At 39.8% G+C, this 27538-nt stretch overlaps 3 protein-coding genes and 1 long non-coding RNA gene across 4 annotated transcripts; 2 read left to right on the top strand and 2 right to left on the bottom strand.

Annotated features, from left to right (window-relative positions):
- The first annotated feature begins 1656 nt into the window (after window positions 1–1656).
- On the top strand, window positions 1657–10894 carry atp6ap1la (ATPase H+ transporting accessory protein 1 like a). Its single transcript, XM_086292932.1, has 8 exons — window positions 1657–1790; window positions 7740–7762; window positions 8083–8156; window positions 8714–8782; window positions 8930–9084; window positions 9255–9305; window positions 9401–9638; window positions 10415–10894. Exons 1-8 carry the CDS (start codon window positions 1702–1704, stop codon window positions 10670–10672), a joined length of 957 nt encoding a protein of 318 aa, XP_086149058.1. The 5' UTR covers window positions 1657–1701; the 3' UTR covers window positions 10673–10894.
- LOC147330951 (uncharacterized) lies at window positions 9131–12347 on the bottom strand. The gene is made up of 2 exons (XR_015129129.1): window positions 11723–12347; window positions 9131–9705 (listed from the first exon to the last, which is right to left on the bottom strand). It is a non-coding gene; the product is annotated as an uncharacterized LOC147330951 (long non-coding RNA).
- Window positions 11426–19003, top strand: pde12 (phosphodiesterase 12). The gene is made up of 8 exons (XM_086292931.1): window positions 11426–12351; window positions 12690–13117; window positions 13197–13302; window positions 13987–14131; window positions 17206–17284; window positions 17387–17509; window positions 17662–17867; window positions 18403–19003. Exons 1-8 carry the CDS (start codon window positions 11780–11782, stop codon window positions 18520–18522), a joined length of 1779 nt encoding a protein of 592 aa, XP_086149057.1. The 5' UTR covers window positions 11426–11779; the 3' UTR covers window positions 18523–19003.
- Window positions 19004–19955: 952 nt separating this feature from the next.
- On the bottom strand, window positions 19956–21736 carry LOC147330949 (uncharacterized). Its single transcript, XM_086294256.1, has 5 exons — window positions 21697–21736; window positions 21230–21607; window positions 20715–21119; window positions 20555–20634; window positions 19956–20078 (listed from the first exon to the last, which is right to left on the bottom strand). Exons 1-5 carry the CDS (start codon window positions 21734–21736, stop codon window positions 19956–19958), a joined length of 1026 nt encoding a protein of 341 aa, XP_086150382.1.
- Window positions 21737–27538: the final 5802 nt, after the last annotated feature.

The raw sequence follows: 27538 nt of genomic DNA, 5'->3' as shown, positions 1-27538 counted from the left end.
ATCATCCTATAAACCTCCCCTTTCAATCTTTCTGTCGCACTCTCTTCTTCCACTCTTTTCTGCACAGTTCATTGCTTTGGATGGTTGACACCAGGTATTTAAACTCTTCTACTGTCACTACCTCTGATCCTTGCATCTCTGGTGCACTGATGACAAGACCTTCACTCACAATGTCTGCTCAGCAGCAAAATTTAGCTCTATGTGAACAGTTAGGACAATGATGTGTCTGTATTACTGAGATAAGCAGGTGACCGAGAAGGTCAGTGCAGGACACGATCAGGCTGTTGATTAAAACCAAGAATGCTGTGTGTGAGATTTACCAGGAAAAGCTGGAAATGTCCTTAGAGAGGTTAGTCTGATTTAAAAAACGATGCATGAAGATAATCACCAGGCAATAACACAAAAGTATGAACATCTTGACCTTGTTAGTCCCGTTTGGGGGATTATATGCCGTTATCTGACAAATAAAATCACTTGCTGTGAGGTAAAGATTTTGGTGAGTGAAATTCTAGCATTTTATTAGCACCAATTCACTGATATCCGATTTTTTCTGATTCCTTCATAGAATGTGTGAATATTCTTGTATCAGCTGCCCCATTTAGTCATCACCACCACACATCGTCTTCCTGCATCTCTTCCTATCTCTTGCATCCTCTTCTGCCACACAAACCCTGTGCATGTACCTGCCTTAATCCTAAACACTAGACCACCAGTGAAACTCATCCACTTATTATTAATACTGTATAAACTGTAGATACAGATATACTGTAGATACTTTGGTAAATGGTGTAGTGAAGTAAAGACAGAATTAAGTTTAAGCTTCTATGCTTTAAATAAATAAATAATGTTGAATCTTAAAAATACAGATAAAATGCATCTGCAACAAATGAGTCGAACACAAAACCTATTTTTTGTTTATTTATAAGAGGCTTAAACTTCATTCTGTCTTTATTTTACTACACTGTTTACTAAAGTACTGTTGATATAAAACTAAATCTGGTACATACAGCAACAAATCCAATAAAATCAGAAAGGCCAGATGTGATCCACAAGCCACTGTTTCCCTGCCGGTAATGCATTGTTATTGTAACTGTATTGTGTACATTTCATTCACTGGTATCCCTGTAACAGTGCATCTGAACACCTTTCATACACGACAAACATATTTACAGACAGGGGCAGGGATAGCTCAGTAGGTAGAGCGGTTGCCCCATGATCGGAAGGTCAGGGGTTCGAATTCCCTGAACGGCTACCCTGAGGTACCCTTGAGCAAGGTACCATCCCTACACGCTGCTCCCCGGGCGCTGCACTGGTGGCTGCCCACTGCTTCACTGAGTGAATGGGTCAAATGCAGAGAAGAATTTCCCCACGGGGATCAATAAAAGTGTACATTATTATTATTATTAGACGGACAGCTGACCAGTGCTTTGTTTTATGTAATCATCATTTTGCTGCCTTTAATCTCCAGACATTAAATATATTTTGACTGAGCTGACCTGAAAATGATAAATTGAGGGAACAACAGTGTGTTTGACCTGTGGGCGGGGCTCCTGGCACTGCTCGCCACTGCTGTGTCCTGTGATTGGCTAATTCTGCCATCTGTCAGGGGGGTTTAAAGGCATGGGGCAGATTAAAGTAGATTAGGATGGGCAGGGAGGGAGAGAGAGCGCATGCTGGGATCAGACTCTGGTCACCACGGCGATGGCTTCACCAGGGAAACATTGCTGCATCCTCCTCTTCTTCCTCCATCTGCAGGCGTCTGCCTGCCTCCACCAACAACCTGCAGACAGGTATGTGGACAAACACAAACAGAGCAGGTGTAGTAGCTTTATGTTTGTTTTTGACCTCTCCTAACTGTCTAATCTCTGATTTGTGCTATGCTCACCCACAACCTTCTACTCACTACACCTCATGTGGTGCTATGGTACAGCATTTATTTATTTATTTTTAATTTGAGCTCAGAGGAACAAGCTCGGCAACTTTTCCTGTAAACAGATACCTACTTTCACATCTAGCACACACAGAGTAACATTATCATCCTTTTGTACTAATGTGTGTGTGTGTGCGTGTGTCCATGTGATTAAACTAAGCCCCACTTTTAGCTCCACCAAAGCCTGAGAATGAGATACCTGCTTAATCTGGAGACAATGAGCCTTGAGCAAAGAGTTAGCATGCCATTATCAAACCAAAATCAGGACCTAAAACAGGCTGGAACACTTTGGTGATGTGCAGAGCTTGCAAGAGTTCTTTGTGGCCAAATAAAGTCCCCAATTACTACAATAAAGCATGATGACACTGTCTAATGACATATAATGTTTCTTTGAGATGCCATCAGCAGTAAGACAGGAGTCATTTTCAGCAGAATCATTTTATTCACATTTAAAAGCCCCTGGTTTCTTTAAAGTGGGAACAGTTTTTTTCAGCTCCATTAATTAAAATACACAGATTTTTATTTGATAATAAGTATGGAAGTTGTTTAAGTACTGATCTAGCAAAAGTAATGCTGATTGAATGGACCACATTTAATCCTGGCGCTCTCTCTATTACTTGAATTTCCAAACCGATGGTCATGCTTTGTTTATTTTCAGTTTCTATTACTCTTTTTCTTTGCCGTTGATGGTAACAGACTCTTTTTTTTCTGCATCAAATACAAGTGGTAAAAATGAAGGCAATGCACAAGTGCTAAAAACTGAGCATTTGGCGCATTTTTAATGAAATTATATGACAAATAATACAGTGCCACTGTGTGCCACAGTCTGTCCAACACTGATTAACAGGTATTAGTGTCACAAATGTATAGTTTTATTGATGCCTGTCTCTAAATAAACCTGTTAACATGTATGTCATGCTGGTCACTTCTGGCTACCAAAATAAAGCATGGTGACAACCAAAACCAAAGTGGTTTCTAGAGCCAATGAGTGACATCACGGTGTGTGACATCACGGTGTGCATGTCCATCTTTTCTATACAGTCTGTGGTCACATGGAGTGAAATGAATACATTTTCACCAGTTATTTAAAAAAAAAAAATTCAGTATGTTATACGTGTCTGTTTTCTGTTTTTTAAACTGTAATCTGTCCTTTTGTTCAGATTTAGCAAACAGAATCATGTTCTGAATGCTTTGTTGTGACAAACATAAGAGGAGCACTGCAGACTCTCTGTAGGCTCCTCTTGTTCATCATTTTTATTTTATTTACTTACTTTATTGTATTATTTAGATTATTATCCGAGTGGGTATTATGTCGGGTGAACAGGGGTTGAAGCTCACGTTATACACATTTGTTCAACCTTCCTTCCTGCACATCCTAAATATTTCATTATTTATATCCTGTTTTTATTTCGGCTTATTTAATCTTTCATCCCTTTCAGTCTATACCATAGACTGTATATGAAAGATGGCCACAGTCACTGTTACCCTGTTTTGCTGCCAGTCTGCTCACTGATGGGGCCAGTAATGTAAAAAATTAACATCATGTTGTATCAAGAGACTTGAATCAAGTGACTGGGACAAAAAATTTATCTGGAACATGATCACAGGATAATAAATTAAAGTGAGCAGAAGGTCTGTTTTTCCCTTCATACCCTTTTGCAGCCAGAGTCGACCATTAAAAGAACAAAATGTTTAAGACACCTCCACTAATGCTTTAATTCAAGTCTATCAGTCGATGGTCAGCAGTCACCCACCTCACTTGCTTCCAGTGACCTCACAACACCTCTTAATACAAACCAGCAATCATGCCTTTGTTTTCTGCCTCTTGCTCACAGAGATTTTATCCTGACTCTTGTTTGTTTAATCCTCTTTGTTCCTTCTACCTGCCAGCTTACTTATTATATCTCTGACACACTAACGAGCTCCAGCTCATCCAGCAGAAGTCTGTTAGTAATTCCTAGTTGAGGCTAAAAGCCAGAGGAGACTCAGGCACCTCCGTTTCATCTATTTCAGATTGTTTCTTTGTTTTTAATCTGTGTTTTAGTACAACTAATGTGTAGAATCACGCCAGCCGTATGTGGTGATTTAACTGTTATTTTCTCTCCAGTAAGCCATTAAACATATGGCAGATGTTTACAAAATCATTCAGTGTCTGCTTTCGCCTGGTGATACTTGCCTTAAACTCGACCCCAATAGGATGATTACGTTGCCCCGTGTCTTTTGAGTGTGTGCATCAGCAGCTGTTTATTGCATTTCACAGTGTGCAGCTGTTGATGGTAAAGGATTGAGAAGCTGTAAAGTCTTCTCTGGCTGCAAGCCACCCCATCCTTCATCCTCGGGGTCTGTGTGCTTGTGATTGTATGATTATGCAAACAGTGCAATCCCACAATCCACAGCCCAGTGCCCTGACCCAGCACAAGAGAGCAGCTAAACCTTGTTTTTGGCTGAAGAGGCTCTTTGAGTGAAGGGGATTTGATCGCTCTATTGTCTGATTCTCTGACCTGATGTACATTTAAATACATTCAGTATGTGCTGCATTTTATTTTCCATTCTCTGAGAGGATTTTGATCTTGAGAGTGCCCATACAGAAATCCACGTGCTCTTGGCTCATTTAGATTAGATTATCCATAGCTGGACAATTTTAGCAGATTATTCAGAAATCAGGCTGCAGCTTTAAAGAAACAAAGTCACTGCCCAGAGTAAATGCATGCTTGTATTGTACATACCGGCTGTTAAATAATGTGAAATGACTACTAAACATACACATATTTTTACCAAAAGAGAAACTAAAATTACAAAATCATTGAGCAGAAAATTTGTGCAGATTTATTAGCCTGTGTACAGTGATGGCAAACAGACCGAGAAGTTAAACATACTCATGGGTAGAAGCAGCACATGTATGTATTTTACTTAAGTACTGGTACCACACTAATATAGTAGAATTTTTTAGCAGAGGTCCTGACTGTAGGACACTTAAGAGCGCTTAATGTAGAGCAGCAATGTTCTATCCTCTTGTGCATGAAATATCTCATCAGTACCTGTAATAGTCAAACAAATCATGTTAAGCAGTACAAGCCTGTGAAACTGTAAATCTACAGAAAATGTAAAGAATCTAAATGCAACTTCAAAACTTTAATTTGTTGGTAGCTGTCTTGTACTTTCTGCTCATATATTCTGACCACTGCTTTACAGCATCAGTAAGGAATAAGATTTAAAGATTAAAGGCTCGTGGCTGAGCTGTAAAACCTTAATCTGAGAGCTTTTGACTATTAATCATTAATCTTCAAATATATATATTCTTACATATTGCATATTTAGACGTGTTATTTAAAACTAATCAATAAATCATGGAAGGTCTACATAGATAACAGCTATTGATCGGCTAACTAAAATAGTTAGCATTAAGCAAGACTGATTAACCTGGTATTTTACTTTTTTAAATCATGAATGAGGAAGCAACTACACTCACCAGGCACTTTATTAGGTATACCTGTTCTGCTGCTCCTTAAAGCAAATATCTAATTAGCCAATCACATGGTAGCAACTCAACACAACCAGGCATCACAGTGAGAAAGAAAGGTGCTTTACATGACTTTGAACCTGGAATGGCAACCATATCTCGAGTTTGCGGAGAATGATCTGAAAAAGAGAAAATGTTCAGTGGGAAATAGTTTTCTATGCTTTGCTGATGTTAAAAGGGAATGAATGGACTGCTTCGTTCTGATAGGAAGCCAACAGCAACTCAAATAACCATTTATTACAACCGAGGCATGCAGCAGCGCATCTGTGACTGAAGAACACATCAAACCTTAAAGCAGATGGGCCATCAGAGGAAAAGCACACTGGGTGCCACTCCTCTCAGAAAAGAAAAGAAAACTGAGGCTAGAATTCACAAAAACTGGAGAACGGCAGCCTGGAAAAACATTGAGGCCTTGATATAGAAAAGTTCAATCTGGGCCTTTTTTTTGGCCTCATGTGTTTTTTAATTATTCATCAAAATGTAAAACAGTTTTTCTAAAATGGTTTCTTTGTTATTTTTTCCACCTGTGCTCCTTTCATTGTTTAAAACAGGCTGTGGTCAGCCTGCAGGGTCACACCTCTCTGCTGCTCTTAACAGCATCTCAGGATTTCTTTATACAGGTGGAGTTGCTCAGTTGTCCTTTGACAGGTGGCACAGCAGGTGGTTGTATATGTGGTTCAAGACAATGTTTGACATCTCTCCTGCTGTCCACTAAACCCTGGCTGATGACCTTTGTGTAGTTTTCTCAGTGGTCATTATTAGGCAACAAATGAATCATTAACATCAATCGGATTGGTTCCACTCCCTCTTTATTATTTTAAGTTTTTATTGTAACGATACATATTTTCTGTAATTCCAGATTAAAAAGAGGATGAGCTGTAGCTTTAACCTTGTTGTTGTTTCCTGATCCAGCACATCGATCTGAACCAGCTCTGGAGTCATCATATAAAACCTTCAATTTTTACAAAGAAAACCGTCAATCAGACTTGATGCCAATTTGATTCTAGCATTAGATCTCAGTCCATTATTGTTTCTGCTACAAGACTCTGTGTGTAATCTGGGTCAGAGTGTATCCTCGCAACAACTACCCACCTCTGTGCCAGACTGATCACTGCTATTTTAACTAATCCAGCAGGTCAGCAGCCGGGTCACTCAGGTGTACTCTGAGCACTTACACAGGTTCCTCCCTTCTTTAGCTTTGATTTCTATTGGGTGATTTGGAATGATGTCATTCTTGCATTATGCACAAATCTGAGAAATGAAGGTGAATAACACCAATCATCAGTTTGCTTTTAAAGTTGATGTTTTACAAGAAGGAGCAAGAGCCGTCTGATAAGTCCCTCCACACTCTCTGCGTGAATAGAGTCAGATGCAAAACAATCGGCAGCTAGATCAGTTTGTGAAATCAAGACTATTTTATCTTGAATGTGTCACATCTGTATTTGTGACTTCTTTCAAACTTTTTGAATCCAGTTCAACTGCAAAATGTAAGCACACCTAAGCTGGAGCCGAACCGGTTCTGCCAGGGTGCCTTTTGAGAACCAGGCCACATTTTGACGGGCCTGAAAATGTATTATGATGCAATGTTCCCAGCAGAAGTCTGAGAAACTCAAACAGAATTCACTGGTTACATCTATCGGTCACTGATGAATTTAATGAGGTAGCCCAACAGTTTTCTAGTGTCACACTGGTGCAAATCTTTAAAACTGGTTTTCGATTAGGCACTGGCATCATATCAGCAAAAAGGGGCAAAAAGGTGCCTGCAGGTGTTAGGCTACCAAAGTGGGCAGAGAAGGACAGCTGGTGGTTTAGATGTGGCTGATGGTCCACATTAGACACATGAATTAAGCTTTTATGACGGTCCAGTACCTTTGTGAGCACAAACTAGTTTAATGTCAGTGTCATGTGTATATTTTATTTGGTGTATAATTGTTAAAAGGTTAAAAGGATTCAAAGTTGTAAAAGTTGCTAATGGTTGCTTAAGTATCTCAACCAGTTAAATATGAGTGAATCAGACTCTTTTAAACATACTTTCACTTTCTTTGATTGTTTTTTGTTCAGAATAAACACAATTCGTATGAGACAGTAAATTATTTAATATTTCACAATCATGTTATAGAGATTAATTTTTTCCCCATAAGATGATTAATTGATTTCACGTATTTCATTACATAAAAATAAAGTTACAGAAGAAAAATAACTAGTGGAAAAAAAACTGTGCTGATGACAAATATGAAGAAATGACAACGATAAATATTTTACTGATTCTCCTTTCAATTCTTTTTGCAGTGCTGCCGTTTCTCTGGAACACGGTGAGATCTATTTATCAATCTGCTAAGACTTCCTTTACTTCTTCCTCCTTATCTCAGTTATAACAATATATGTAATAATGATGATGCCTAACGGAGGAGGGAACAGGGGTGTAAACTATTTCCTACACCTCTGTGTACGGAGTGGTCATTGTGGAAAAGGGGTGTAGGAAGATCTGAAAAGCTACCCTCTAGTGCAGCATTGTGTTTGGAAATCTGTTTTGATTTGTTTATATTTCTCATGTTTTAGTATAAAAGGTTAAAGGTATAACATGTGTATTCTTATGGCTTATTTTGTTAAACAAATCCTGTTGTCTCTGCAGACATTGGGAGCAATGGGAGGGTGAAGGCAGAGCAATATTTGATACCAGCAGAGAGAGGACTTGGACAACTGCAGGTAAAATATGAGTGGGGAGGGAAAAATGTAACGCCACAACTTTCTATTAAAGTTTTACTGATTTTTAACCATTTAGGTGCTGAGAATGTTAATAAATGAAAGACATGTCACAATTTAATCCTAATCTAAAAATGTGCAGCCACAATGTCACATATGTCAACTGTACCATCTTGAAACATGACTTAAATTTTTGTGTTAGGTTCATCGTGTATATATCGGCAGATTAACTTTCTTTTCCAACAAATAAAAAAAATTAAATCTTTGTTTAAATTTAACAAACCTCACAGTTTTTTGGAAACAAGGTTGTAAGAGTGGGAGAAAAATCATGTCCTCTCTGAGAAAATGATGATTCCTGTTTTCAGAAGCATACCAGGAAAATGCTGGAATTTATGAACCACAAAATTCTCATTAAAACACGTTTTATTAAAACAAACAAACAAACAAACAAAAAACCAAACAGACATGAAACTGCAAAAACAGTTAATGCCTTTACATAAAAATTGAAAGTTTGGCTTTAAGAAGTTGTTTCATGGAAGGTTGCTTCTTCCTGCCTCCAGTCTTCAGATGCATCACGCAGGAAATTACTTCAGACACCAGGAGCTGCAGTTCCCCTCCCTCCTCTAAAGGTTCAGTGAGCATGAGTAACATTTTCTCCAACACAATCAGTTGGAGAAAATATATATTATAATAAATAATATATTATACCGTATATTCAATTTCGAAAGAAGGTTTTTAAATTTACTCTTTTCTAACCGGTTGTACCTGCCCACCAGGTGTTGTCTGATGGGCAGCCGTGCCTCTTGTTCCAGGCCAGGAAACTGTCTCTCCGCTATGACAAGCAGAAACACCTGGACCTCACAGAGCGAGCCTTTTCTCCTCAGAAACCTGTCGACACCAGTCAGTCTGTCTGTCGCAAGGACAAAGCCACGTAAGTGCACCTCCTACTTGTCTGTCTACTTGTATGAGAAATGTCAGAGGGTCTAACACGAAGATTTTAATCCCAATTAAAAGACAAGAACAATGCAGTGTGTCCTGTAAGGAAAGGTCCAGTTGTGCTGTACATCTGAGAGTCTTACTTGTCTCTTTGTTCCTCTGTAGGCTGGTCATGAGGTTTGGAGATGTGGAGGATTTGAAAGGCCTGTCCATCAGGTTAGCTATGCCACCAAATATGATCACACTAAGCAGTTTGTACACAATACATGAACATTTGCCCTGACTGTCTCCTCTCGCCTCTCTTTCATCAGACTGCAGCTGTCCAACACCTTTTATGAGTCTTCGGGGCAGTGGTGGTTCTCGGTGGACAGCGTCTCGCTGCTCTACAACATTTCTGAAGAGGCTGCGTTCAATGCCAGCGAGGTGTACGCTCCAGCTTCCTCCTCCTACCGCTGCATCCACGTCAGCAGCCTGGAGCGATACAGTGCCCTGCTGCTACCTGGCACTGACCAAGCCCGCCGCTGGTCCATCACTTTTACAGACTTCCAGGTACCCGTCTCTTTACCCTGTCTTTGACTGATTCTTCAAAGAGGATGTTTCATTTCTTGTGTGGTGTCTGGAAGACATAACAAAGTCTTGTTAGAACATTTATTAATTTTTCAGTGTTTTTTGTGGTTAAGGGTCATTTTCTCTCTAGTTCAATACTTTGTTAACACATCTTGAACTTGAATGTCGAAATGAGCAAACACAAAGCTGGGAAAACAGCAGTGTACTGTCAGCTCACAGACCCAGAGACTGGCAGAGTACAAGATTTACACAGGTGAGCGGGTAGAGGGCACAATACAGTTTAAAAATGACCAGTTTCTAATTGGACAAATACAAAAATAGAAACAAACAAAATTTAATGAAAAATGCAAGTTTTAAAGGGTTTTGAAACGGTTTTCCAATATTTAAATCACCACAGCGAAAAAAGCAATCACCCCCTCCTGAGGTTATAGCTAGTTGTATCACGTTAATGAGTGCATAATAAATTCTAGCTCTGGGTTTTTATGCTCAGACTACTTGGGCTGCTAGAATAGCTTTGCATGATTCACAGTTCAGAATAGGTTTATTTGATTTATCCTGGACCACAGTGCAGCCCCTCAGCTCCTCTCGGTTTAAGGCAAATTTCGTGCCTCTCATAAAGATAAAGTTAGACCAGCAGGAGGTTCTGAGATGACTGTATTAAGGGTACCTGCTCTCTGTGATGTGATATAAAGCCAGAAGCATATTGAGAACATTACTTGTTTGTTTGTTTTTTTATAATGTTTCTATGCTCTCCTCAGATTCAGGCCTTCAGCGTCACCTCAGGAAAGTTTTCTCCTGCGAGCGACTGTACCACCTTCTTGACGCCAGCCATCCTGATGGGCCTCGTCACCTCCCTCATCCTGCTGCTGGTGCTGGCCTATGCCCTGCACATGCTCATCCACTTGAAACACATTGAGCATGACGAGGAGCACAAAGCCGACGTCTACTTCCCAAAAAGCCCTGAACACCTGGAACAGTACTGCGTGGAAAACCTCACTGAGAAAAATGTTATGTAGGTTAGGCAGTGAGGTGATGGACAGACTTTTAAAAGTTACAGTTTTGAAAAAGTGAAATGCAGCTGACCTGATAGCTGGCACCAAACCTGGTGTGACATACTCTCAGCCCAGGATGAAATTTTTTTTTTAAACTGACATTTCTAAACTTTTGTAATTTACCCATGAGAGGATTTCTGTTTTTGTCTTAATAAAAATATAAAATAAAAACTCTGGTTTCTTTTATATTTGTAGTGTTTGATTAAATTTTTTGCTTTTGAAGACATAGCATAATAATTGTTTATAAAGCTAGGTGTATGTCAGCTATATGTACTAGTCTCTTCAGTGAAATACAAAAAGAAAATAACAATTTGGTTAGAGGAACTACTTTTTCAGCGTCACTCTGAGACGGAATATTTCTAATTTTAGAGATGTTGCACAAATGGAAGAAAGCAGTCTTACATATTTGTTTAATATGTGCGTTGAAGCACATGTCTTGGTCAAAAATGACTCCAAGGTTCCTCACAGTGTTACTGGAGGCCAAGGTAATGCCATCCAGAGTAAGAATCTGGTTAGATACCATATTTCTAAGATTTTCAGGGCCGAGTACAATAACCTCAGTTTTATCTGAATTAAGAAGCAGAAAGTTAGTTAGAAAGTTATATGACCTTAAAAATATATAGCTTATGTTTCTTATAGGTGTAGCAGGAGTATCACAATCACAGTAAAGTAAACGAGTCTCTGCACTGAAGTAATTCTGATTCTGTCCAGTGGGGGCGCTCTGAAGCCTGTGAGACGAAACATCCAGCCAAAGAAGAAGAATCTCACGCTCAGATGAGGAAAGTGCTGCCTGTTACTGAACTTACAGATGAATTGTAAATATTGAAACTCGTATCTGAACCAGCAGCTTTATCTAAAAACCACGTGTCATGTTTAGTTTTAATCTACAGAGCCGGACCTGAATAAACACGTAATTTTAACGGTTTCCTGTTGGGGTTGGTTTCCAGCTGATTAGCATCGGGCTAACCGGTGCAGTTACTGACAGCTCTACCTGCTGGTAACCGTTAACGTTACCTGTCCAGGTACTCTCCCGTTCAGCCCTGCTCTCCTGTTCTTGCCGACGGGGCCTTCATGTTGAACCACCTCTCCACTGCTCTAACGCTCTTCACCCGCCGACTACCCGCTTTCTCCCCACGGACTTTCTCCGGAGCCCTCCGCCGCCTCTGCAGGATGGAAGCGGCCGTGGTGAGGTGCCTCCCCGGGGAGCCCAAGCTGACCATCTCCTTCTGTCTGCAGGGCAGCCACAAGCACATGCTCCGGGACCAGGACGAGCCGCTGGGCAAGGTCCTGGCCCGCATCTCCAACGGGATAGCCAAGAACCAATCAAAAGCAAAGAAATCCAAGAAGAACCGGGGTCAGGAGCAGCCGGATGAAGCTGCGGAGCCCACCGTGGTGAAGCTGTTCTACGATGGGGAAGAGGTGCCGGAGACGGTGCTGAACGCGGAGGCTTGGCAGGACGGCTCCGTGCTGCAGGTGGGAGATGTTAAATATTCAGTGCAGAGGAACGCGCCCACCTTCACCACCGCGGAGCTACCGGTGTCCTTGTTGGCCGGCTTCCCCGTCTGCCCCAAACTGGAGGTGGAGTTTGGGAACGTCCAGGACTGCGAGTTCACCTGGTTCAGAGAAAACTGCCCACACACGAGGTAAATACCCAGAAAAGAAGGTGTAAATGTGAAGCAGAGATTGTGTGGTGCAATCCAGCTGTTTCAAGAACTGCATGCCTTACACGGTCTTATCAGGCGAGTGTTGGGTCTGAGGAAGGTCTGCTCATCTCTACCAAGCTGTTTTATTGACACAAAAACATCGATAAGTTTGCCAAAGGGTAAACAAACCTTTAAACTGAAGTATTTTTAACACCCTGGGTGTAGAACTGTACAGCTGCCTTTTCTGATTTTGTTATAAATCAGGTGATTGTTTGGGCACATTAATAATCAAATTGATTTGACATCCTGCAATCTACTTCTCTTTGCTCTTGTTCCAGGTCTGAAGCTCCTGGTAAAGCTTCAGATCAGGACAGTGGTTGGACTCAGGTTGGATGTGAGAGAGTTTACATCCCATCCAATCAGGACATCAGCTTCAGGCTCAAACTGAGCTGCACACCCAAAGATGGAAGCCGTGGTGGCCTGGCCAAGGAGCTGGTTTCTGTGGGAGCTGTGGAGGCTGGACCAGGTGTGTGCTTGTTTGACAACCGTCATGCTTTCACAGCCAAAGTCACGGACTGGCCGACTGTGAGAGTGGTGTCGTACAACATCCTCGCCGACATCTACGCCCAAACGGACCTTTCCAAGACGGTGCTGTACCCGTACTGCGCCCCCTACGCCCTGCAGCTGGACTACAGACAGAACCTGATCAAAAAGGAGCTTGCTGGGTACAACTGCGACATTATCTGTCTGCAGGAGGTCGATAAAGGTAATCACTGATAAAAACGCAAAAATACTGATGATTTAAAAAAATCTTTGACATTAGTTGTGCTCGCTGACCTCTGCAGGAGTGTATGTGGACAGTCTGACTCCAGCGCTGGATGCCTTTGGTCTGAACGGTGTTTTCAAGGTCAAAGAGAAGCAGCATGAAGGACTCGCTACCTTCTACCGCAGGTTAGGCCAATCACCAGCCAGAAGCTGGATTAACTTTAGCTTGCTTGATAACTTTATCACTGGCAAAATAATATGCAGAGCCACATCTGTGTTTGTTTGGTTGAAGTTAATAATTAGTGGATGTTAGATAGTGTTGCTTACTATTGATGCCTGGAGCAGAAGAGAGAGGCATTAATGCGCTTAGAAGCGAGCATAAGCAGCGCATTTTTTTTAGATTTTTGAGTAAAAAGCCAAACCCAGCTTCACTCCACAGGCTGTTAAAGATAATGAAGAGAGTTGGATAAAGTCTCAGTTTTTTTAAGATACATTACAGTGGGTAAACAGGCAAGAAATAAAAAGTTTTTAGTACATGAAATAAATTTTGTTTAATGCACTTTAGTATATTGTGTGTCTTACACAGTGTGTCAGCGTTGATAGAGTAGCGAGCACCTACAAATAAGTGATTGTGAAGAAAGTATTGAATATCTGAAGTATAACAGAAAGGCCTCTTTATTTATGTGCAGCCCTAATGGCAATATCACATGATTATGAGCCCTGCAACTGGTCAACAGTCCAGACTTTACCCCGCCTCTAGTCCTATGACATCTGGAATAGGCTTCAGCCCCATGTGACCCTGAATTGGATAAGCGGAAAAAGTGGATGGATGATGATTACGATATTGAAGTGAATCCTATTGTGCTGTAGGTCAAAGTTTCGACTCTTGAGCAGTCACGACATCATGCTGAGTGAGGCGTTGTCCTCTGACCCCATGCACGCTGAGCTTCTGGAGAAGGTTTCTGCTAACGGTGCCCTGAAGAATAAGATCCTGCAGAGGTCCACCTCGCTGCAGGTACAGCTGCTCACCATCGAGGCTGATTAACTGTTATATTTTAGCTTTGGGAAGGAGTGATGCGACATTTTGTTATTGCTCCCATCTAAATATCGGGTCAGCAGTCTGGAGGTCTTTCAGACCTACTGCACTCACAACATTTTGACTTTCTTGTCATTTTTAAGTAGTTTTAAGACATTTCAAGCATGAAAAATGCGTCAAAGAAATACATTAAAATACCGTAGCTAATTTTTGTTACCAGCAGACACACCCACTGTCACAAAAAATTAATTTCTTCACAGTTCTTTAGTCAGTGAAATTTGTGACAATAACACTGTTTGACAGACAAAAAATACTATTTTTGCATGAACAAGGTGATTCTGAAAGTGTCCATTAGCTCAAAACTTGGCATGTCTCCATGTGGTGTGCAGTGTGTGGTTCATAAAACTGGACAAGTGGAGTAAAGAAGAAGTGATAGGTCTAAAAATCTGTCTACAGTAAATGAAAGTCACGTATTTAAGAAATGGAAAAAATGTATGGAGGTGTTCAGCAGAGAGGTACAACACAGTATCTACAGCCATTTGTAAAATATGATGGAGACATTTCAGTGTTGGGGATTTTGTAAAAATTCATGGAAACATGCGCACAGAAAAGTACTATCGGATTTGATCCAGCGTTCAATACTGTCTGGAAAGCATTCAATTACTAACAGTTTAATTTTTCAGTTTAATAATGATCCCAAACACACTGCTAATGCAGTAAAAGTACCTTGATAGAAAAATTCCCATTGGAGCATTGTCGCTCATGGATTGGCATCCTCAGATCCTAGACCTCAACATTATTGAAGCAGTGTGGGATCATCTTGACAGAGAACACTAGAAAAGACAGCCAACATCCAAAGAAGCCCTTTGAATGTCCTTCAAGAAGTCTGGAGAGCTATTCCTAAAGAAATTACAGGAATACTTGTTCAGGCTGTTTTGAAGAATACAGGTGGCCATACCAAACGCTGACTTTCAAGATTGTTAAAACTGTACAAACTTTTTTTAAAATTAACTGTATTTCCATGTATCAATACATCACTGCACCAATTTGTCATTTTCCTAGCAAAATATAAAAAATTAAGGAGGTTCAGGACTTCTGCACAATACTATGTTTGCAGATAGAGCAGGGCGATATGGCCAAAAATATTTATCACGATATATATTTGAAAATTTGCGATAACGATATAACCGACGATATAATTGATGCGAGACAAAATACAACTCCACAACATTACTAGCGCAAAAAGACAACCTTCCATTTATTTTCACTTAAACAAGAAGCTGGTTTTTATGTACATTAAAGCTTTATAAAAATGTAACAGTGCAAATGCAAATTCCTTGCTGAAAGTTTAACCAAAAGGCATTTCCAGTAGAAATGGGCTGACATATCCTGATCATAACCATGTATAATATCCACTGAAGTTAAAAAGAGGTGCTTTGCAACATTAAACTGCAGTGTGCAGTACGCATTTTTCGGACCATAAGGTGCACGGGATTATAAGGCACATTAAGCGAAACAAAGCAGTCAGATAAATCAAACTTTATTAAACTCATTCTTCTTGCTTCCTCCACTTCTGTACCATTGATTCATTAATGTTGAATTCTCTGGCAGCTGCTCTATTCCCATGTTGTTGCAGTATATTAATGAGTAACCTCGTATTGTGGATGGATTATCTCAGTTGTTCTCCTGACTGAAGTTTGGTCCGTTTACAGCATCCTGCCATGCGATTGCATTTGTCTCTAACCATGAAGAACCTTCACGTTAACTTTTATAAGTGGAAAAGTGTTAGTGTTCGTCCTCCAGCTTCACTGTTTATGTTATGCTAACATAGCTGTGTCGCTAGCGATCACGTAGCACATCATTATATACCAGCTAGCCCAACTTCAGTAACCCTACAAACGTCACTGCTGTTTAGTTTCCTGTCTTCATTTATGTTGGAAGTGATAGCAGAGCTGTACGTTTGATTTTTTTCAGAAATCTCTCAGTCAGAACATGCAATATCATGCTTAGGTAACTAGCGAAACTAGCGAGCTAACTTCCGCTAGCTTCCTGCTAACTTCTAACTCCGTTAAATGTAATAACTTTTGTTTTCATGGATGCCTGGAAGTTAAACTTTATAGTTACACCTGGTAAAGCAGCAATGCTGATCGTTTTATTAAAGATGAAAGAATTTAGACAGTTTTTAACTCTAAGTGATGCTGCAGTGTTATTTGACCTGAAACATATGGAGTTTAGGACCCAGATTACTCCCAGATTTAAGAGCATCTTAGTCCGACAAATACGACAATAACAACGGCTGCTTGCATGTTCTGCAAAAAAATGTGCTTTGTTGTGTATCTGACGGACAAACACCAAACCAGTTCCACATCACGGAAGTTGCACCATTTTTACAAACCAATTCTGGTTCATCTGTTTCACTCAACAATCGGCCATGTGCGTATGAAAACAAAGGCACTGCGCATGCGCGTTTTACTCCCATTCTACCGCGATATTTCATTTTCCTATCGTTGCCTAACATTATACCGGTATTACCGTGAACGGTATAATATGGCCCAGCCCTATTTGCAGACTTTAAAAAACATTTTAGCACAAACACCGGCTCGTTATGTTCAGTGTAATACATCTTGGAAAACTTTAATTACACTTAGGGTAACATCACATATTGTCATCAACATTTCACCTTACCTGTCTTGTGTATGTGTGTGAAGGTGTACTCAAATCAGCTATATTTACATGTAAAATGATAATTCAGGGAGAGTTACAGACAACAGGAGATCATCTCTGCTCTTAGTCACTCTTGAAGTCGCTGTTTGCTCACACAGCAAACGGAGAGAAAGGAAAGAGAGAGTACAGCTGCTGCAGATGAATCAGAATTTGCTGTCCGTGGATGTTTTGCTAAAGTTTGATTGTTGGCTGTTGTCTGTTTGAGATTTGTCCTGGAATTTGATTCTTAAATATGTGAAAGAAATGCCCACTACAGTTAAAAATCAGCAATTTATTCAGTCATGAAAAGAAATGTTTGTCTAATCACTGAATTGTTTGTTTCCCTGCAGGTCACTTTCCTCGAGGACCTGAATAAACCCGGCAGGAAGGTCTGTGTGGCCAACACTCACCTGTACTGGCACCCGAAAGGTAAAATGTCCTGTTTACTTCCAGGAACACCTGAGTTGCTCATTTTAACCAGCAGAGATTGTCAGTACAGACTTCTGAGAATTGAATTCATTTCCTTTGAAGGGGGGAATGTTCGCTTAGTCCAGATGGGCGTGGCTTTGAAACACCTGAGTCATGTGATCAGCGAGGTCGCACCTGGAGCCCCGCTGGTGTTTTGTGGAGACTTTAACTCCACCCCAAATGCAGGTAACTCCAGAATAGTACCTACAGCTGAATCTGAGACTGTTTACAAAAACATAATGACCCTCAGGTCAAAGTTCAACTTCACCATGTTTGGAGTTCTTTTTTAACACAGTCTTTATCAGGTTGGTTTGTTTCTTGATCTCGTCCCCTCTCAGGTGTGTTTCAGCTGCTCAGTGAGGCTGTGGTTCCTCCGCAGCATGCAGACTGGAGCAGCTCGGGGCCGGAGGAGTCCTGCAGCATGGAGCTGCTCTCTGACATCCCCCCTCTGCTGAGCGCCTGCGGATTGCCGGCCTACACCAACTATGTGAGAGGGTTTCAAGGCTGCCTGGATTACATCTTTATACAGCCAGACTGCATGCAGGTACTGATGGCAGAGGATATAGGAGAGACACATTTTTGTTTTAACAAGCTCTCTTATGGGAATGTTAGTGAATTACTATTTATTTATTTTAAACTATTTTTTATTTCATTGTCTTATTTTGTCTTTTTGTTGGCTGTTATGTTATTTAATTTTCATATTTATTTTACTCTCTTTTGTGCACAGGTTTGTGACTGTCTACAAAAAGCCCTTAATAAATCAGCTTTACTTACTTACTTTACTTAGAACATCTTTTAGCCAAACTATGCGTACCACTCAACCAAATGAAATCTGTCTTTTTAATTATTGAGATCTTGAGCGAGCCACTTGCTAAGTTTGAAGTAAATCAGAAAAGAGTTTGTAAAACGGGTGAAGAATGACAGATTTCTCAGATTTTCACTAAGTCAAAGATGAGGAACAGAAAACAAACTCAATGGAGATTGGTTATTTAAAAAAAAAAAAAGACGATAAGGTAAAAATGGAGTCAGGTGTTCTTTGTGTGAATAACTGATGTAACACATATATGGTGTGTGTGCAGGTGGAGCAGGTGATCCCTCTGCCCAGCCTCGAGGAGGTCACCACCTACGAGGCTCTGCCCAGCGTGGCTCACCCCTCTGACCACATCGCTTTGGTTTGTGACCTCCGGTGGAACCCCTGACCCCTGACCTCCAACCATGATGGACAGAGATGCTTAAAAACACAGAGTGTGAGATTTAAACTGTGTCCCTGCAGGTTTACCAAGAAGAACCAAAGTCAGCAGAAGCTCAAAGGATCAGATAGAAGAACTTGAACCACAAAACCACAACACAGTGAAAGTTCATGTGAAATTATTCACAGTCCTTATTAGACAATAAATTATTTTCATCACTTATATTCAGTGTTGGAATGAGAAAAGTAAGTAATTGCAGATTTTGAGAAGGGATTTAAGAAGGGGATTGATTAAATACTCAAAAAACAAACTCACATTACTGCATCACAACAGTTTGATGATTAATGATCACTCTGAGGTTATTCACTTTATTTCTGGGTTAACAGATAAATATTGACCTTTTAAGATAAGTATTTATTATCATTGTTGCCAAGTGTACTGCTCAGTGGGCCTTTCAGTTTTTAAATAAAGTCTACAGCGCTGACTCTCACTTGTTGGCTTATTGTCATATACTTACAGACATCATTAAAAGGAGGTGAACATCCTGTGATGCTTAAATGATTTGCTCACTATTGTGACAATATCCTCGAAATATAACTTTAATTTAATTTAGTCCAACTTTTACCTTCTTAATTTAACTTACAGCTTTATTTACAAAAACGGGTAAAAATGTGACAATCTTAACAAATTATATTTAGTATCCAATGAACAATATCACATATTCACAGTTCAGATGAGTAAAGTAAGACATATTTAGTTTTACATTTTTTTTTTAGAAGAGCAGGAAAATGATTCTTTTTATATTTCTCTAGGAAGCAGTTTTGAGTTGCCTGGTTTTGGGATGTTCATGCACTTAAAGGCAGCGCTCCATGGAAACAGTAACAAACAATACAAGTCAGCTTTTTGAATCATAGAAGGTGTTACACCTGAATGTAGGTAAAAAGGACAATAACAAATGTTTCTGGCTGAGTTCACCGAACAATGTGATTTCATTTTATTTTAAATTATTTCCATTGTTGTTTTCTGTATTGTCCTCAGCCTCTCTCTGCGCACCTCCACTGCCACTTGATCCAGTTCATTAACTGTCATTATGTCTCATGGATTTAAAAAAAACCCACTTTTTGTCAAAAACAATAAATCTCATACAAAAGCAGAATTCTCTCAAGCAGACAGAACAAAAATCTACAGTTTTAACCATAGTCCCACACAGGACGTCATCAGGAGTATTAAAACCATGAAAGGATCTTTTAGTCCAAAACAAAACACTCTGATGAAACAATAATAAAAATTATATCTGATTATTTTCATTTCACCAAGGTGACAAATGTCAACGGTATAATTTGCATAAACAAATACAGAGCAAAACCACAATATGTACAGCAGCTTCATGTACACTAAACATCTGAGTTTCAGAGAAGTCGCAGCAATGTTGGTTTCAAAATTCACAGCTCAGTTTTCTTCTTTGTGAGTACTTTCCTGTCTTTATGGAAGACGGCTCCATCAGGCTGCTCTCTCCACTTCACAGTGATTCCACTCACTCCTTTCTCCTTCAGTCTGTCCTGGAGCTGAGAGATCCATTACACACATGTTTAAACAGAGACTAAAAACAAACAAAAGCCTGTTTTAGAAAAACAAAACATCAATAAATTTATTTTCTGACATTAATTCATACCTTTGCATTTGAATTGGGCCGATTAATGTATACAGTAAAATCATATTTGTAAAATACATATTTTACATATTAAAATCATATACAGTAAAATCATATTAAACGTTTCAGAGAAAAGTATGGAAATTATTTTTGTCATTTATAAAAGGTTTTTTTTTTTTTTTCATTTTTAGATGTCATAATTTTATGAACATTTCTCAACATTCAAAAATTCAAATTTACAGCCTTAATTTTCACGCAGCAGCTCACTCATAGATGCTGTGAAGAAGAGATGAGGACAGGCAATCACATAAAATTAAAGAGCTGGGTGAAACTCACAGCACCTACACTAAAGTGCAAAGGTGATGAGGTGAAGTTTTAAGGCAGACTTGCCTCTTTCAGGAGTGTTGCTTTGGCAGTGGTGTCATTCAGATTCACAGAGGAGTCCTCCAGCTTCAACCTGATTTTTATTACTGAGACAGAGAGGACAAAAGGTGTCATGGGGAGTTTTCAGTTATTATATTTTTGTGATATCAAAACTGTAACTTTATACCTTTTCTGTAAACAATTTCTTTTTTGGGAGCTTCTGTGGTTTCAGGTTGAGGAGCTGGCAGGTTGTCATAGCAGACAAATGGTCGTTGTGTATAATAGGGCAGTAACCTCCATTTTCCTGATCTCTGCATATCTGCAACCCCACGCATGTCATTTGAAATGCCAAATATTTTTCCTGATTCATCCCAGTATCTGAATGAGGAGTCTCTGCCATCGACCCAGAAAATTTGAGGATGTGCAATGTGGCCGATCCATATTTCAGTCCCATATGACACCAGCCTCTGCGCATCACTGACAGAAAGCGAACTGTCAGCCAGGTCTGTGAAGTTCTCCCTGCAGTACCGGAGAGCTCTGAACCAGTCCATGCTTTTATTCACAAAAACAAATTCAGGACTCTGGTAAGTTCCTGCAATTAGAAATTGTGGTTAAATAAGTCATGTTGATTTTCCTGTGAATAAAAATAATCAAATCAAAACAATCTTAATGAGAAAAGAAAATGCTTTGGTATTTTCTTACCATTGTTACAGATGAATGGGTATTCCAGTGAGCAGTTGATATCATACCGAGACCAGTACCAGTATGGTGAATTCACTAAAGCTTTTGTACAAAAATAGTAAACTGAGAAGGGTTCATTTTTAGTTTGGTTTTCCCATTTCCAGAAATCATCATTGATCTGAGATGCATCACTCCAATAAAAACGTAAGTAAGCACCAATCCAGACCTCAGAGTTGTAACCAGCAGATGAAACTGTTTTGTTAAATTGTTTCATTTCTGTAGCGTTTTCGAAGTTGGCCAGGTTTGTGTAGTTCACTCTACAGTAACTCAGAGCCGCATACCAATCTAAGGACTTATTAACAAAGTAGTACTGACGGCATCTGGAGAAGATGAGACACCCTGTGAGGAAAAATGATTGATCAACATCTCTGAACATGCAACCTGGATGTAACATATCAGAGTGATAAGCACTGCCAAAAATGACTGACCTGAGAGACAGAAGACACCCAGCAGGATCTTTAGAGTCATGATGCTGCTCTGTGAACTGTGAAAGAAAACTCAGCCTTTATAATAATAAAAATGCAGGGAAATCCCACTCCTGCTCCATGTTCCTGTTTCTGAGAAATGTTATGGGTGTGTCACAGAGACTCCTTTATGGAAACAACATTAACCAGGTTTGTTTAAAACTGCTAAAAATTCAAACTTCAGGCTTAAAGTAATAGAAATGATTTTAAATGAGAGTGTTTTATCTTGTGTTTATCTACATTTATTTCCAACTGCAGTGTTTTTTTCTTAAAATTTCAAGAAGTTTTATTTATTTCAGTCATTGTTTTTAATGATACTGCACAAGAGTGAAGCTAATCTGCTTGATTTTAGAAAAATATGCCACCAAACCATGTCACTGAATTACCGAAGTTATATAATTTTTATTTTCATTATTTGATTGAACCAAAGAATGACCTAAAACAAAAGATATGACTGATGAATCAGTTAAAGGAAACATTTAAAAGGCATTAGAGAGCTTAAGTTAAATGTTTTAACATTTTACCATCAGACGCTTCACTGTGTGCATCCTGACCGTCTTATAGAGCAGTTGTGGCTCAGCTGATAGAGCAGGTCATCTGCCAGTTAGAAGGTGGGAGGTTCAGTCCTTGACTTCTGTGAATCTGTCAAAGTATCCTTGGGCAAGAGCCTTAACCTCAAATTACTTGTGATGTATCCACCGTAGCATAAAATAATGTGATTTGTAGTATTTCCAGAACATATTTTGTTTTCACACCAGTGATGAATTCCTCAGTAAAACTCAAACATGTTTCGGTAAGATCTGGGCTCATGTTGAAAACCTTCTGCACCAATATCACGCATCTACAGTGTTTGAAGATAAGTTTCAGTAATCAGCTGAAGTTTGTTCTGGATGCTAAATTCCCCTAAACAATGCCTCTAAACACAGGCATTGTTTGTTTAGTAACCAAACCTTTTCTTTGTCTCTTTGAACAAATAAATAAAAGTCCTAATATTGGAGCTCCTTCTTTTTTCCCCCATTTGTTTCATCATGACAAGAAACCTGTGCCACTGCTGATCACAATACTGGTTTTTGAAGATCAAATTTCATAAATCATTCACTTTTGAATTCAGTCATTTTCAGAGGATCAAAAGTAATTGGACAATTTATGGGTAAAATCATGGCCCAGAGAGGCCTGTTCACTCATTCAATCTCTCGGGGAAGTAGGTATAATTGTCTTCATACAGAAAGTTTACAAGAAGATATAAACGAAAAAACAGGAAGGCTAGATTAAACTTTGCCAGGAAATATCTAAAAGAGCCCCCCAAAAATTCCTCAGATCTTGCACCGATGAAACTAAGAATAATTTGTAACACGATGATGGAAACCAAAATGTGTGGAGATGATGTCACTGTTGATAGATGTAGCAAGATATTCTGGCCTTACATGTTATAGAGCATCTTATCTTTCCATAGATAAAGGCATTGCATTGGATGCAGAAATTATAGAAATTAATGCAAAATTCACCAAATGTTGTTTATGAAGTGTCTGAAGCTCAGAACTGCACGGAGTCCCACTCCCACCCTTCCTCCCACATTCACTTAAAGCATACCAGCTTAACGACAGACTGGTTTAGGACAAGTGGCCACATTAACTTTATAATAAAGATGTGTTCTTCAAGACGAGACACAAATCCCTTTTGGGTTGCGTCGGGAAGTATAAGTTAAATCTGCTAAAGATTGTGTGGAGCTATCTGCTGTGGCAAACAGATGTGAAACAGAGCAGTTCAAAGTACCTTTATCTGAATCTAAACTGCAGTCCCGTGTGTCGGGTTATCAGGAATATGCAATCTTTCTTTCTAACAAAGCGGCAAAGAAATTTTTTGTTGGAAATTTGTTTTTCCTTTTACTGAGGCAGGAACTATTCGCAGCATCATTTGCATGAACAGAAAGTTGAAGCAGAGTCAGACTGCACTAAACAGCAGCTTCATTTACACAAAACATCAAGCCAAAGTGTTTTTATGAACAGAAGCAAAGCTGGCTTTAAATTTAACAGGCCAGTTTTCTTTCTGTCATCATTCCCCCCTTTATGGAAGACTTCTCCATCCGACTGCTCTCCACTTCAGAGTGACTCCACTCACAGCTCTCCCTTTCATATTGTGAAAGCTGCTGAGTGATACAAAAAGCAGGTTAAAAAATAATCTTTCTCAAACATCACATTCACAAGATTGACCGTGAGGTCAAAGTTACTGACATCTCATGTGAGATTTTCAATAGATACACCTACAGTATTAATTCTAGGTGAGATCCCAGCAAACAAGGGAGCGTTCGGGGATTGTTCACTACCCCACTTCAGCTAACGTTTTCTAAACGTTGTGTGTAGAAGGTTTTCCTGATGTTAGGGGAAAGTTCACTTTAGATTAAAAAAATGGTTGGGAGGATGTTTTAAAAACATTCCCCAGATTGTCAAAACCAACAATAACATTGTAAACACAATAACTCGACAAAGTCTATATAGTCTAAATCTATAACCTCGACCTTCACCTTCAGGTTGAGGTTGAGGTAATAGATTTTCAAAATTGTCAGAGACTTTCAGTAGATCCATTTGAAAACCCTACATCTCCTTTTCCTTGAGTCATCGTGTTCACAAAGTTGGGTGTCATCACCACCGTCATAGCTGGACTGGCCATCGGGCATACCGGGTATTTGCCCGCTGGGCCGCTGGCGATTTTTTGTTTTTATGGGCCGATGGATTTATTTATTTATTTTTTTTTTTTTAGGAAGGGTATATATAATGAAAGGTGTTGGATTGGCCAATTGGTCATGATCGACTCTGGGCTGGACCAATTACAGCCGAGGAGGCTGGATGCACCCTCCCCCTTGTTTAGCAATCACGTGATTTTCGCGCATTGCATGCCGGGAACCCGTGGCAAAACAATCCAAGTACCGCATCAAATGCAAACATTTGCAGCACCGCAAAACGTTCATTCTCCGGTTCCAATACCTTCTTTTTTTTTCTTTGCCGCACAAAAAAGGAATGTACAAAACAAAAGGAGAACAATGCCGGTCCGTACAAAGACAGACTCGACGAAAAGACAAAGAAAAGATACGAGGAAAAAATCAAAGGAGTGAAAGAGTGAACAAAAGACGTCAGCGTGCTGCCCAACTTTCACCACGCTCAGATTTATAATTATACGCTTCTTGGAGTGAGTGCATACACTCGTGAAGTTTAGTAACTTCAGGTCACTGCAACAAGCCCAGGTACAGTTTACCGACGGATGGGTACAGGACCTTGAAATGCACCGTGTAGAACGAAAGACCATCGTACGTATCATAAGTTTACCAGTCTCACAAATCGTCTTCATAAATACACATTCATTAACAGTTTATTAATAGGACCTTTGAGCTCAACGGTAATTAATTAGTAGTGGAAATAATTTCTGGTAGTGTAACAGTGTTTATCTGGTATTATTCCACTTGCCACAAATATCAGTGTCATGGGGAAACAGCGCCCCCCCTCTCGGTGTGGCTGGCTGCAGTAATCGCTGCCAGTCTGCCGTAGCCATACGAGAGGTGAGTTGTATTGTTCCGCACACAATATAGCTAAGTAGTACAGACACATAAAACATGTTTGATTAGCTGACGAGCACCGAGTGTAATAAGTGCTTAGTGGACACATGTCCAACACCAGTTTTATGTACTTTTCATTTGTTTATTAATGTGTGAAACTGTATGCTAAAGCGGAATGCTAATGAGATGTTCTGCCGTAGTGTGCTGTGCGGAGTGGTGTGTGGCGAGCCTGTGCACTGATAATACACCGTTGTTTCCATTCAGGTACATCATTTGTTGTTGCTGTTATTTTATTGTATATTAGAAATTGTAATATTGCTGCAGTAATCGCTGCCAGTCTGCCGTAGCCATACGAGAGTGTGCTGTGCGGAGTGGTGTATGGCGAGCCTGTGCACTGATAATACACCGTTGTTTCCATTCAGGAAATAAAGTGGCAACGATCGATCAGAGACTCCTTGTCTTTTTAAAAACACTACACAACGCAGAGTCGAGGAGTCTGTTTGGGCCGAACTGTTGCAGCGGGATGAAGCAGAAACCGGTTACAGTAGCATTACAGAAATGTAGCAGTGACAGTAATATTGTATGTTGTAATCGCAATGGACAATTAGTGATACAAAACAACTGTTTTATCCTGTGAATAAAAGTATATGGTTTTGTCAGTGTACCATGGTTATAACAGAAACGAAACGCAATATTGTGTCAGGACAATTCACTATTTATGCACAATAAACACAATAAATAAAGGAGCATAGCGCGACAATTTCTGTTCAGCGCCAGACTTGCTTGTAACCTATATCACCAATTATGTTAAGAAAAATGACGTATTAACTACTAAAAAACTCTGACCTTTGTGGGAATGCTTGGAGCAGACTAACATGTGAGCTGGAGTGTTCTGGGACATTATATTTGGTATATCCAGACCATCTGTAGGCTCTTACTTCGGAAACATGGCTTAAAAATTTCTCTTCAACGACTTAATCAGATAAAAAAAAAAAAAACGATCTCTTTACCCGTCGGCTTCCCGTGGCTGTCATGCGACCGGCTATTGCAGTTAATAATACAACAGCTTCTTGCCATTTTTTGGGTTTCTTTTTATCGCTGTGTAACTGAGTTCAATTGAAAGCCTGCGTGCGCTAGTACCTCTTGCCACAAGTTCCCAGAATCCTTTGCGGTTTTATCCCTGAATGACGTCACATTTTCAATCTTTATCCTGGTGGGCCGTGCTCTAGTCAAAATGCCCGGGCCGATTTTTTGTCCCAGTCCAGCCTTGACCACCGTTCTGCATGGTGGGGTAATGCTAACACCCCATCAGCCTTTTTCCAGTTGAGGGGTAAAAATGAAATAGATCTTGCAATTCAATCTTTATTGCCAGACTTTATGTCCATAAAAAACAAGACAAAACACAATTTATAAACCTTAATAAAAATATTAAAAAATATTAAACATTTGTAAAAATATAAAACCAAAATATACATAAAATACACAATTACTTAGAAAAAAATCGATAAATACACAAACACTTCAACTAATGCTTAATGCTCTCCGACTGGATGATTAACGGGAACCACTCGCTGTCGGATCTGTGGGTTCTAAAATTATACTGTTACTAGAGCCATCCAGTCGTTCTCTAAAATTGAACATTAACTTTCTTAAACGTGCTCTAAAAAGTCCAAACACCCACAGCTACAAATATCTGACTGGCACTACCCGCTCTAGGTATCGTACAAAGGATTCTCATTGCGCAGCACAGCAGCACAGTGGAAAGGGCTGTGTTTTTATCATCTGCGTGACAGTGCCTTTGCCCAGGGAAATGAGCCCGCCAGCGCCCTCTAGCGGCCGCGATCAGGAAAGGCTGCTCTTCATAGAGGACTCACGCTCGGGGAGACGTTTTCTGGTCGACTCCGGCTCCCAGAAGAGCCTTGGGAACTTTTGTGTCGTCTTTGCATACCCCCACAATGGTATATTATTTAATCTTTAAAAGTACCACCAGTTTGAGAACCGCTGCTTTAAACAAAACCACTTTAACTAGAAGTGCACGAGAGCTGAATTTAGGTGCAATAGTATTTGCCTCCACATAGAGCTTACACTGTCGTCTGTATATGTCATCGTCATCATTTATTTGATCAGTAATAAAGCGACTGAGGTATTTCACCTTTTTATGAACTTCAAGAGTTTTTGGGACAGTTTAAACAGGCAAATTTAGCTGTTTGTCCTGCTTGGTTCTATATATCAAAACACCACTTTTAACAGCATTGTACT

The sequence above is a fragment of the Aulonocara sp. 'chitande type north' Nkhata Bay genome, linkage group LG5 (assembly GCF_057382095.1).
Source record: "Aulonocara sp. 'chitande type north' Nkhata Bay isolate Kocher_YH1m ecotype deep benthic linkage group LG5, A_spYH_male_GT1.1, whole genome shotgun sequence".
NCBI lineage: Eukaryota > Metazoa > Chordata > Actinopteri > Cichliformes > Cichlidae > Aulonocara > Aulonocara sp. 'chitande type north' Nkhata Bay.
Note: the sequence above shows the minus strand (reverse complement) of the source record. Positions and strands in the feature narration are given on the sequence as shown.